Raw genomic sequence first — 13,230 nt, 5'->3', positions numbered from 1 at the left:
TCATTACTAGAAAGTAAAATTTTATTTCAATTTTTAATAGGAAGAGACTGAGAAGCATAAAGCACTAAAAATAACTTATTGTTCTATGCTTTTCATAGGCAATAGACTAGATGAAAGACAATTTTCTTTTGCTGTCCTTAAGGAAAGAAGCTGATATGCAATCTGGTTACATAGATTCAATATAAAGAAAGAGAAAAATACTATTTTTTATTATTAGTCTTCTGTAGGTATTTTGAATTTCTTCTATATTCAAGTCCTCATAAAGAGCTATTTAGCCTACAGAGTGTTAAAACAATATTGTAAAACTTCTGTTACCTAGAAAAGAAAGCTTAATACAATAAAAAGAAGTTTCCAGATGACAGATCTATGTCCTTTCCCAGGATTAGCAGAAAATGTGAAAAATCAGTTATAAATCAAGTATATTGCATAAGTCACCTAACCCTGGAATTTTCACCATAGAAATGTCATGGTAATGAATCACAGTTAGTATATGATACTATGATCTCGCCTTGAGCAAAGATTTATGCAAAGTTTTCCTCTCATATAAGCTTAACAGTAACTCCAATGTGATAACCTCTTCTTAATCTCTGTGCTGCTATAGAGATGTGTTTATTTCATCATAATGATATTCATTTATTTTATCTACACCTATTAACTTCCTCAACTGCTTTGTGACTGGAAACATTCACGTGGTAGGGCCATCAAGACAAAGCAGTGGTCATACATTTCAACGAGCAGCTCCTATGTTCCATGAGAAAAGATCATACCTTACATGCAAAGAGTTAAGCCGTTCCTTGCAATGTAACATATTCCATCCAGAAGTACATTTTATGATGCATAATTACTGAAACCACTGAATTACCCACATGTATTCTGTCTATTCTGGTATTGAGGATTATTTATGGTTGATGAGCACTTACACAGCAGAGCATGTAGAAATTCATGGTAGGAACATATATTAAGGGTAGAATATCTGCTTTAAAATCAAAGGCGCATTTTGTCCTATATTTTCTCTATCTTTTGTAATATATAGAAGAAGAAAAAAACTGTTAAAACCAAGACCATAAATTGATACATGCAATAAAAACGACCATCTCTATTTGTGTATATGTTCCATACAAAGAGACAGTCTATGTAAACAATGGTATAAAAAATACCTCCCACATCTGTAAATGTTATGGTAGCATTAAAATAATAACACCTATGTAATGACAGAATTGATAGCATGCAAAGTAATCACAAAGAGTAAAGAACAGCTGGGTAAAATACAATAGTTTTCTGTCAGAAGAATCTTAAATTTATTTGGTGCAAGCATTACTGCTTGTACATTATTAGAAGTACCTGTCATATAAATTACCTGTGGGAACCACTCTGACTCCCCAAGAGACTTCAGGAATGTTGCCTCAGAGTCTGTAGGAATAGTGCTGGGAACACAAGCTCTCAACAGCTTTTTAAAGCTTGCCTTTGTCTGTCGGATATCACTGAATTCAACAGGAACAAATTCACAATTCAAAGCAAAATCAAGTTTGAAGCCCTGTGTGCGAAGGACAACAGCAGATGCAAATTAAAAGTATACTTGTCAGAGCAAGTTTTAACAAATCTCTCAGTCTTGCCTGCTTTATTGTTAAATACTTCGATTCGTAATTCAAATTCCAGTAGTTCAGTAACGCAGAAAAAAAATGTAACTTCATAACCCAAGAAGAAACCTCATAACTGCAAATAATACGATTCATCTCAGCAGTCACTGCAAAGTGAGGCACTTGCTGATTTAAAGCACTTCCTACAACTCCAAATAGCACTCAGAGAATACCTGATACACTTTCCTAGATGAATTTCTCAGGTTTCACTTCACTTCATGGAAGCCCTGCTTCGCCAGTGCCCTCTGAGGCTTATAGTTAAAAAACAATATCATACTATGATGAAAAATTGATATGAGTAGACTTGACTGAAAATTTCACTGTGAACATTCTCTTGGAAATCAGATGTAAATGCCAACCCAATGAAACAGAAAACTTCTGTTGGAAAAAAAAAACCTGCTTTACAGCAGTTTATTCTAATAATGGTGAATTATGCTTACTCTGGAAATTTCTGTTTTGTTTCATATTATTACGCTGCATCATACTAAATTAGAACACTTCATTTATGTACTTGATAGGACATCTCTGTAAATTACTGTTATGCTAATTATATTACAAAGTCACTGAATTTCAAATTAAGTGTGAATAAAATACCTAATAGAAAAGGAACATTTTATGTACTGTCTAATGGAAGAAAAAAAGGAAAATGAATTTACAAATCAATTTCAGCAGATGAATTAAAAGGGATACAAAGCAACGTGTTATACATATGAAATACAATCTAGAGTAAAATAAGGTATAAAAACATTTCAAAGTACAGAGGAAAATTAGAAAGACAGTCTGCAGAAAATTTTAGCATTTTGATTCATTGATCTTATCCAGCATGATTCTTCCATCTCCAGAAATAATGTAAATTCAGAAAGATCTGAATACTGATGCATTTACCTACCAATAGCTGCTTTTGTATACTCTATATTTCACAAAATGCATTATATGTTATGTATGTTCACACTTGGAAAAAGAAAAGTTTTTTCAACTTTTGAAAGTAGGGATAAAAAAAAAATCTAAATATTTTCTGGAAAGATGTGAAGACGATATTGAGGACACCTGTTTCCTGTTTCTTGAATAACTGCATCCAAAATATTAAAATTTAAAAAAATTAAAGATCTATAGAACTGTAGACATTGTGGACATCTTCATGTAAGTAAATCCAAATGGGCAGACTTGTGAGTTTGTCTTACATCAGTTTGGACTCGTGCGAGTTTAAGCACTACCCACAGTAACAATGCTTTCCTAACCAACTGCTTTTCCTCACTAATAAAATTCCATTTGCTTCATAATATATTCCAACACATTAGGAAAAACTATCAGTAAGTCTGGGTTTTGTTTTCCTAACTAGACATCACAGTGAGATGACTCAGCTGAAAATAAGATGAGTAGCTGAATATAGTATGCACGTAGGTGCATTTAACTGCGGCTTGGAAAGCAAGATCATACAGATAGAGAACTTCTGTAACTTCCCTGGAATAGCTCTGAAGAGCCTCTGAAAGGGGCAGCTGCCAGCATCCTTATCCCAGCAGCTACACTCAACAGAGCCAAACTCTGCTGCCTTTTCTTTCTGCAAAGCCAATAAAGTTGAAACAGTGAAGACAAAGTGATTTTCAAATAGGAAGGTGTAGCTGAACATTTTGTTCATTTCCTTCCAAGCTAAGTCTTTTCCAGTTTGAAAACACTTTATCTTGTAGGAAAGCTCTTCCATTCCTCTCATTATGTTACACATCTTTGTATCTCTTAGATCTACATCAGTACTTTGTGAAAAGTGACAAGCAGGACTCTGACTTATCTGACTGTGCCTGTTGTACAGCTCTTTAAAAAAATACACTAGATTTTTATTTACATTAACTTTACCGTACTATATAACTGCAAAGTCTGATCTCTAACCCCCACCATGTAATACTGCATTAATTGTCAATGTTTGTATAGCAACACAGATCATAGCAATATGGAGATAAAAGGAGAATGTGTCTGTGTAGTGAATACTACCTAAAATACCCATGAAGAAGAACGCTCCTTACACCTTAAGGAGCGTTATCCATCCATCTTATCTAGAAAATTGTTAGTTGTTTGTAAAAAAAATAAATAAATAAAAGTTAGGGTTATCAAGATCAAGCCAAATAAAAACTATGTAAACATAATAATAAGACCACCATTACCCGTAACTGAGATTTTTCTCCAAATATATACAGGGCTGCTTGACGTCTCAAAAGCTGACTTTGCAGAAAAGTGCTACTGTAGGAAGTGGTATTATCTTTCCCTGCAAGTCTTGCACCAACATCAATGAATGGAGTCTGAGAGTTGATGAATCGGTTGCTTGAACGAAGACTGGCCCATACACCTTCATTAAGATAAAAATATTTTAAAACCAATTTGTGTAAGGCAATAGAGATGCTAATTATTAAGGCATATGCAACAACATAATTTAGAAGGTACAGCGTTTAAATATGTCACTCATTCCTCACAGGATACAATGAACAACATGTACTTGAAAGAAATCATACAAAAAATAGCCCAAACCATCCTACTGTACTGTCACTCAATCTAAGATTCTAATCAAGTGGTGCTTTCTACTGTAGAGAAAATGGTAAGTGATAACACAAATACAGTTAGCAAGAAATTAATTACATGAAAATGAAATTGCTGAGTGCTTTTCAGATGTACAGAAAAAAATTCTCCTATTTCATTGTCAAAGAAATAGTATTTTGGATGTCCAACCAGTAAGGACATTACATAGTCATGTCCCTCAAAAATGCAGATACTATCACCTAAAATACCCTTCTTTCTAGAATACATGTGTTCCCTTCACCCTAAGCAATCTAGTAACAGCTCAGTAACCTATTGTAATGGAAAACAAATACACAGTGATCAGTTCAAATGTTATACTTCAGAATAAAGTATTCCATATCTGCTCTTCAACTAGAGTGATTAAAATGTAGAATGCCATGGTTTTTCATTTCGATTTTACCTCGTCTAATGGATCATTACAAATGGAAATGAATTTTAGGAAGTACCTTTTTAAAATCACATTATTTACTGCATTCTAGCAGATGTGATTACAGTGCAGTCGTCTGAGCAGAAAGGAGGATGCCTACATAGAAGATGACAGTTCTACAGTTTTATTCTGGTACTAAGATCACTGTTTCATCTCTGTGGCATGGTATAGAAATCTCACAGCTAGTAGCAATACGATCTTGAATATCAGCAGAGTGGGACATAGAATCACAGGCTTGCATCTGAAAGCAGCACAGCTGTATTTGAATGGCATTATGTTAACCTAGTAAGCTCAGACTCTCTACATTTTAGTTCGCATATTGTTACTGATGCAGTTACATGATTACTTCCAGAGGAGGGAATTCCTACAACACAGATGCACTCTGATCTCATTATGCTTCCACGAGTTCTGTGACTTCAACTTCAGATGAAGTAGCAAGAAACCACACTGTCAAGGCCTACTTAGCCCCAGAAGAAGAAGAGATAAGTAGGTATTTTCTGGATTTTGTGTGACTGCTTTTGCATGTCCAATGCAATATATGTGAAAGGTACTATGCTTTGAGAATAACTCTACACAGTAATCCTGTACAGTTTAGTTTGTTTGTCTGACTGGCTCCCAGTATCAGATGTGATCAAATGAATAAGAGTAATGAAGGTTAGAAACTTAAGAACTGGTTAATAGTTCTAAACAGGTCCAATCTCAGGGACATCCAGTTTTATAAAATACCTCATATAGCAGAATGTTTACTGAAAAGTTTTGTTCCATTGGACTAAAACAATCAACAGAATGAAGACTTCATCACACTAATAGAATTCACAGCAAGCATTTAATAAAAGAATTAAAGTCCTGTTCATCTGGTTTGAAAAAGGTTCATCTGGTTCCAACAGACAATTGCTCCCCAGGATGATGCATACAGAACCACTCTATCTTACAGTCACATTTTCTAACTTTCTGCCAATGCCTGTTGCACAACAAAACCAACAAAACTAGTTACAAATACGTGCAGATGAACATGTGTACCACTGATGGATAACTGTTTTCTAACTTTGCCTAGTATCTGACTAGATAGAGATGGGCTTGTTCAACCTGGAGAAAAGAAGGCTGCGGGACAACTTCACTGCAGCCTTTCAGTACCTAAAGTGAGACTATAAACAGGACGGGAGTCAACTCTTTACAAGGGTAGATAACAGCAGGACACAGGGAGATGGTTTTAAGTTGAGGGAGGGAAGATTTAGGTTAGATACTGGGGACGTTCTTTACTACGAGAGCGGTGAGGTGCTGGAACAGGCTGCCCAGAGAGACTGTGGATGCCCTGTCCCTGGAGGAGTTCAAGGCCAGGTTGGATGGGGCCCAGAGCAGCCTGGTCTAGTATTATTGGGAGGTTGATGGTCCTGTCTGTGGCAGGGGGGTTTGAGATTCATGATCCTTGAGGTCCCTTCCAACCCAGGCCATTCTGTGATTCTGTGATATCTTATTTTTCGTTATCATGATCTTGCTTTCATTTGATTTAGTCTTTCACTTCATTTTCTTTGTATTAACCTAAGTTTCTAAAACTGACACAATCAGTATTTCCCTGGTCATGAACAATACCAATAATTTTGGAAAGGAAGTTTGTTAACTGGATAATGATATTTGTTAAGTGTTCTATTTAGGAAGTAGGAGTATTAAATGCTTTTTTGCTGCTTGAAGTTTTGGCACAGAAAAATATTCCTTCAAAAGTACTTAAAAATTGTATGTGTTCCTTTGCATGAGATCACAATATTATTAAGGCATAATGTAGTGAAGTGTCTGGCTATTAACTGTCATTTCATCATACATTCAATGCCAAAAGAAACTAAAAACTCAAAGCATAACAAAGCCATAACATAAAAAACCTGGTAAACTTTAACAACCCTTGAAGTTCATTAATGCGTTTAGAGTTAAGGCTTTATGACAGTATTGCTTTAGCATATATTAATATATATTAAAATACTAGTGGTTATGGACACAGTACATAAGTATGGACACAGTAAATAAGAACGTGCTTCCAGGACACAGAGTACAGTACCTTGATGGACTCTTCCCTTAGTTGCTGATTTGGAATTGGAATGAGTGAAACATTTATCTCTGTACCCAAGCACTGGCAGATAAACAGTAAAGACAGAAGGGAGGAATGGAATGCACATTGCAGCAAGGCACATTGCAGCAAGACACATTGCAGGAGAAAAGAAAAGGGTTACTTATTAATTTCCAAAGATCTATTACATACTGGATTTCTTTATAGTACATTATATATCAGACAGTACAAATCTTAGTCATCACAAGACAAAACATCAGTCAAGATAGAAAACCAGCATAAAGTGGGAAGGAAATATTCGTTTATCAAAAAGAAGTATTTTTCATTACTATTGCAATAGTTTTAAACATATAACACAACCATCAGGTGGTTTTCTAATAATCATAATCTAATAACAAAGGATACTTAATGATTACATCATTACATTCAGCTGAATCCTTCATTAAAAGCTTTCCACCAGTTCAAAACTAGCTCAATTAAAAATCCCACACTGCAGTGCACTTTCTAAAAACTGTTTCAGTCTATTGTACGTAGGTAGCTTAATGGACCTTAAAATCAAATTGGAAGATGTTAGTTCTATACACCTACACAAATTCTTAAAGGACTGTGTAAGACCATGTAACTTAGAGAATTTCTAATACCTATCACACACACACACACACACACACAAAAAACCTCCACATCCCTTGCATAAATACTCATATTCTGTGGGAGTCTTATCAGAGCATATAAACATATTTTTGGCTCCAAAGCCACATCTACAGTCAGCTTCTTTTTATACAAATGTTCTACTGAAACATATTTGAAGTTAATGTATCCTGCTTTTAAAATAAATGACTGAGTCTATATTTATTCATTAAAACTATCCTAGTATTTTCACATGTACAATGTAAGTAACTTGCAAAAGCAGCACAAATCTTTCTGATAACAGACAGTGTGAATTCACTTATTTGAGAACAATTTTAGGTTTAATATTTAATTTGTACTGCAGAGTTTCTTCTTAAATAATTCTGTTAGCTAACCTTAAAAAAAAACCCCTCATGTTTTCTTCTTTACAAGAAGATATTCCCTTTCCCTTTCCTTGTCAACTTCTCACCCCCACTAGGGCTCCCACTGTCCTTGTCAAACATTCTTATGTTTCAGCAAAGTACTCCTGCTAAACTGTGAACAAACTGCAGATACTGGTCTGTCATTACATCTTTCAGATACACAGAGCTGGTATGGCATTAGTCCAGTCCTGCCCTTTTCCTGATTACCGCAGAAATCTAGCCAAGAGACAATGTCCAACAAAAACCATCTGACTTGAAACTCCTTCTCCTTCACTGAGTAGCTCACCATGTCACACTTACCAAACTCTAATCCCAGAAATAAGTAAACTCAGTAATCCTTTTCAGTCAACAAGTTTGTTTGTTTGTTTTTAATCTGCAACATCCTCCTAGGTCATCAACAGCACTTTGCTGTTGGTACTTCTGCCCCAACATGAGGAAACAGAAAACAACCAAACATCTGCTGTCAGCTACCCAGCACTTTCACTATTTCATTACTGAGAGAAGCAGCACACAGCCACCAATTCATCTAAGAATTCCGGCTGCTACTAACCTCCTCTCTGGTTCTCAGGCATTTTATCTACCTGATTGCCATCTCTCTGTTTTTCACCTCCACGAACTCCAGTAGAGTCATAAAGGGAGAAAAGCAAATTTTATATATGTGAAAATACTTCTTCAGTAGCCTTCAGCTCTAAAAAATATGTAATGTACCTAGGGAATTCACCACACTAAATTAGTTACGTAAGTTCTCTGCACAGAGAAGATAATCATAATTTTGTCAGACTAGGAAAGCGGCTAGAAATCACAGGAGTTTCTTGTAAAAAGGACACCTTCCCAAAGAAAGCACAGCCATGTAACTCCTTCCTTTACCTAGAGTTAAAATATTTACATTATTTGTTACTTGAAGTGTCAACTAATCTTCAGCCAAATGCCAGGCTACTACAAATTACAAAACTGGAGATTCTGAAATCCATTCAATTTGAATGCAAAATGTGTGTTTTAAGTCCACACTATTTCAGTAATTTAAAAATATGGATAAATCACAAGGTATTTAAATATGTAATTCCTGAGTGATTACTTTTCCACTGATTTCCATCTTAAAATAACCTTTATTTCAATGGTAAGTGAAGGACTAAAACAGAAATTAGATACTTACATTATGTAATGAATTGAGACTAATCTCTAAATTTCTGCTTTATTGTTTCATAATGTAATAAATTTGTAAGCAGTGTAATTACTTTTAATTTCACTAACATTTTGCTATCACTTATTATTTCAAATAACAAAAGTGCTTATACTTTGAGCTAGTCTTACTAACCTCCTCGAGCAAAGCTATTGGATAGATTTACATCCAAATGTCCTGGCACTACCTGCTTAAACACAGTAGACATTCTTGAAGCCCTCCTTTCAGTGCCTAAAGTCAGCCAAAAAAAGAATAGAAGATTAAAAACACTACAGTGTTACTCAGACTAACACTTAACATAAATGATGAAAATTCCACCCTTAATAGAGATAATTCTTGCCAATTTTGTACTTCTGACACATTTTTTAAAGACAGATGTATACACTGGCAACAGAATTGGGATGTTAGATATAAATAAGCAATCAACACATTTTATAATACACGAAGCAAAGCAACCACACTTTGGAAAGAGTTACTTAACAAGATAAGCCACTGTTTGGGTATATTACACAAATTTCCACCAATTGGGTACGGCAAGACGGTTTCAGGTAGCATTATTTTCTTTTTAAGACTCTGGGGATACTTTCACATAAAATTTCTCAAGTTTCATCACATAATAATTGAAATAAAATATTTCCCTAAGTAATGTCTTTTGAAAGAGTTTTAATTGCAAGTACAGTTCTATGCAGAAATGGCATTAAAATACTACTATGCGTATGTAACGCATGAAAATGCCTATATGCCTCCCACTGCTGCTGTAGTACATTTGTTCATGTTGCCATCTCATATTTTCTAATTATATGAAATAGAGTAGCATTCCAGAATCTGTTCAGGGTGGCAGTCTCTTATTCTACAGAGTTTTCAAGATGTTTAGTTTGTAATCTAACACATTAAAGTGTATCTTTGACTTATATTATTTTATACATTATTGTTCCATTTGATAATGTAAAAAAAACCAACCCACCAATTTGGATAGTTCTCACATCTAGGTATTCTGAAGGACTGAAGCTGTGAATCACTTACGGTCAGATTAAGAACATGGAAAAGTACTTTGGGAAAGTTTAAAAACATCCTTTAGGCACAGAGAACATATACACTAGAACAAAGTGTGAACGAACTACCTAAAGTGTAGCAATAGAAGAAACAACAGAATTCATCTTGGACAAAATGAACTAATACCAAATCCATAAAGACTCCCTTCTCTCTTTTCAACTTATAAAAACATCACAAAAACAGTTTTACCTGGTGATAGAGCAATTGTTGGTCTAACAGTGAGAGTATTACTGCCATTCATTTTGCAGTGGACGGATATCACATTCAGTAAGGCTTGAAGGTATTTTTCCTGTTCTATACTGCTTGAAGATTCTAGAGAAGCAGGAGCTAAACAGTCACAAGAAGAATGGAATACATTAAAATACATGGATATTTATAAATACACAGAAAAAGCTCACTGTGTAAAACAGTTCATTGAAAATTTCATGGTTGTCATATGTTCAAAAAGTCATTTCTTTGATAACATGAATGCCCAGATGTTCATCACCTGGCTGCAGAGCACACCCAGCAATGTTCTCTTGCATTCCACTTCACAAAGCTAAGCTTCTAAAAGAGTCTGTTACCCTGTGGTAACCATTTAAAAAATCCATCATTCAGCAGTGGTCAACAAAATCAGAATGAAAATAATGTAACTTTTTCTTCACTCCCAGAATAAAAAGCGACATCTGTTTATTTGTGATAAAGTTCAGTACATTTCAGCAATAAAGAAAAAAAAAAAAAAAAGGAGAAAAAAAAAAAAGTGTCCTTAAAAGGTAGAACAGGTTTTCAACAAAAATAAGTTCAAGTCATAATCAGTAAAAGCAGGTTATTTAACTACAAGTGGAGGCTCCTTGAGATTTGTTGACTGTCCACACAAAGTATACTTATATCAAAAGACACCATTGTTTATGCTATCTGCTGCTGCGTTAGAGTCATAAATGGGCACAACCCCCACCTCTTTTAGGCAACCAAACCCCTGGATCTAACCTCCTTAATAGAGAAAAAAGAGAAAAGAAGATAGACAGCGCACTCATACCTAGATAACACATACCAGTGAACCTCCAGTTATGAAAAGCAAAATTCTTGTTCCCCAGTGACAGTTTACCTGCACATTCAACAGCAGGTAACTTCAGGTATCTTCTCAGGATTCTTAAGCAGCCAGTGGGAGAGGGGCTGCATTATTTTAAGAATTATAATTCATTTTATGGAAACTTCTGAATAACCCTTGACATGCATGGAGTTTCAGAGGACTCCTCTACAGATTTCAAAGCTGAAATGTTCTCCAGCTGTCACTGACACTGATTGAATTACTGGAAACACTGAAAAGGACCATTTCAGAGAGAGAAGTGGCTGCAAAAGACGGGATGAAAGCAAAGCTAGAGAGGATACAGATAGGGATCAAAAACAGAGTGGGAAAAAATGCATGATAAAAATGCATGATGTCCTGAGAAAGTAGTGCAAGTTAGACAGATGCCCACTTAAGAGTAGGAATTTAAGAAACAAAGAACAAAAAGTTTTAAACGTGTTAGGAAATTATGTTATCATTCGAGGAAACATTCTTCACATGGAAAAACACCATTTGTGTCCTGGTGCTAGGACTTGAAAGAAGGGAAGAAGATGTCTTTGATCTTCACTATGACTGTGAAGACAAAAAATTTTATAGGCTCAAGGTGACAGGTTTTTTTCACCTAGACTTGCTATCCTTGCTACATACATGGCAGAAGATCAACACTTGGTATTCAGGTGTAGAATGTCATGCTTGGAACTGCAGCACTCCGCAAATTAATTCCAAAACCAGTAACGTGAAATTCAGAAGCCACTCTCCAAGATTAAAAGGAACGTTTGAAAAGACCACTATATTCTCTGTTCCATATTCAGACATCTATTAATAGTTTTTTATTGACAGAAGTTAGAAAGATGCAATTCTGTTGCAAATGATTTTGTTCCATAGAGAAATTTACAACTGGGAAGAGTTTCTCCAGAAAATAAATTCTGTGCTTCTAATAAAAATAATTGATCTCAATTGTTTTTTAAGGATGAAAAACTCATTACAATATAACAGAAGGCCACAAACATTAATTTGCAGCAGGTCCTTTTCAGTTCTATCGATCCAGAACTGCTGGAGAAAAAATCTTTTACAGAATCTCTGCCTAGGAAGGTATGTACCTACCAACTTGAATTTAAGATTATCATTGTTCTTTTAGATTGCGTTACAGTGTATTTTCAGTATAGACCCTGCACTGCACACAACTCCTACTGAAGCAAATACATTCAGAAGCACCTGCACATAACTATTTTTAGTGATCAATTCCTTAAAATGTTTTCTTTCACCTTCGCTTCAACTTCATTAAAAATACGTACCCTATAACCATTCTTTATTACTCTTACTGTAACTTCCTGCGAGTCTCCATAACCCTTCACCTTTTAAAGGAAGTGGAAACTAACACCTGATGCATCAGACACAGCGTCAAGCAGACTGTTTCCTAACATGCCATCAGAAATAAGAGGGCGACAGTGCTAATATAAAAAACTACGTAAAATTAAAAAGAGAAAACTGCAAAATCAACAAGACTACAGATAAAAATGTGTTAAAAGAGACTGTGATCTTATTTTGGAAGACATACACTCACACACACAGAAATTTAATCTACTGCAGAGAATTCATACCATTCAGGGTCTGATTCTTGACATACATTATATTGAACTATTAGGATATCAGATAAACATCCATATCCTGGCACTTTTGATTAAACCATCTCTGTGATTTCCTCCAGAAAGTATCTCTAAACTAAAAATATATAGATTCATATATATATAAACATTTTTTAGTTTAGAAATATGTATGTAAATAAAACCTGGCTGCATTAGCTCACCTGTAGTATGTGTGTTTTGGGATTTGAAGAGGCCAACAACGCCTTTGCCATGAAAGCCCCCAGATCTAAGTAGAAGAGAACTGGTTTTTGTGTTTTTCCAGCACACAACTGGTAGGCGATTGTGACGGTAACAGCGAGCAACTCTCTGCAAACTGCTGTCTTGAACAGACTGAGGTACTACCAGAAGCCCAGGATAACTGCATTGACAAGTGGAAAAAAACAGAACAACAATTAAATTTGCTTTCAAATTTGTAAACAGTGAAAAAAAATCCTATAATTACACGCTGAATATATGTAGGTTGCTCCAAAAGTAATGTCTCCTGTATGTGTGTATATGTATATTTAAACTACAACAGATTCAAAGCACACATCAACACTATTTGACAGAGAAATCTGTCAGCTACAACATAGCAT

General features: G+C 35.1%; 1 protein-coding gene across 9 annotated transcripts in view; it reads right to left on the bottom strand.

The window, feature by feature from the left end:
- SBF2 (SET binding factor 2) overlaps positions 1-13,230 on the bottom strand; it is a 215,801-nt gene that overhangs the window by 23,600 nt on the left and 178,971 nt on the right. For 4 of the 9 annotated variants that reach the window (XM_015864003.3, XM_015864004.3, XM_085548514.1 and 1 more), the window contains 6 exons: positions 12,817-13,013; positions 10,154-10,291; positions 9,047-9,142; positions 6,674-6,745; positions 3,791-3,972; positions 1,358-1,534 (listed from right to left, as the gene is read on the bottom strand). In XM_015864003.3, the coding sequence (XP_015719489.2) occupies positions 1,358-1,534; positions 3,791-3,972; positions 6,674-6,745; positions 9,047-9,142; positions 10,154-10,291; positions 12,817-13,013 (862 nt within the window). Of the gene's footprint in view, positions 1-1,357; positions 1,535-3,790; positions 3,973-6,673; positions 6,746-9,046; positions 9,143-10,153; positions 10,292-12,816; positions 13,014-13,230 lie in introns of those variants that run through there. The other 5 variants (XM_015864008.2, XM_085548513.1, XM_015864005.3 and 2 more) reach the window with 4 other exon arrangements.

This window comes from Coturnix japonica, chromosome 5 (assembly GCF_054131305.1).
Source record: "Coturnix japonica strain WE chromosome 5, WE-NBRP24, whole genome shotgun sequence".
In the NCBI taxonomy this organism is placed as follows: Eukaryota; Metazoa; Chordata; class Aves; order Galliformes; family Phasianidae; genus Coturnix; species Coturnix japonica.
The sequence above is the reverse complement of the archived record's forward strand: the minus strand, read 5'-3'. Positions and strand labels throughout refer to the sequence as shown.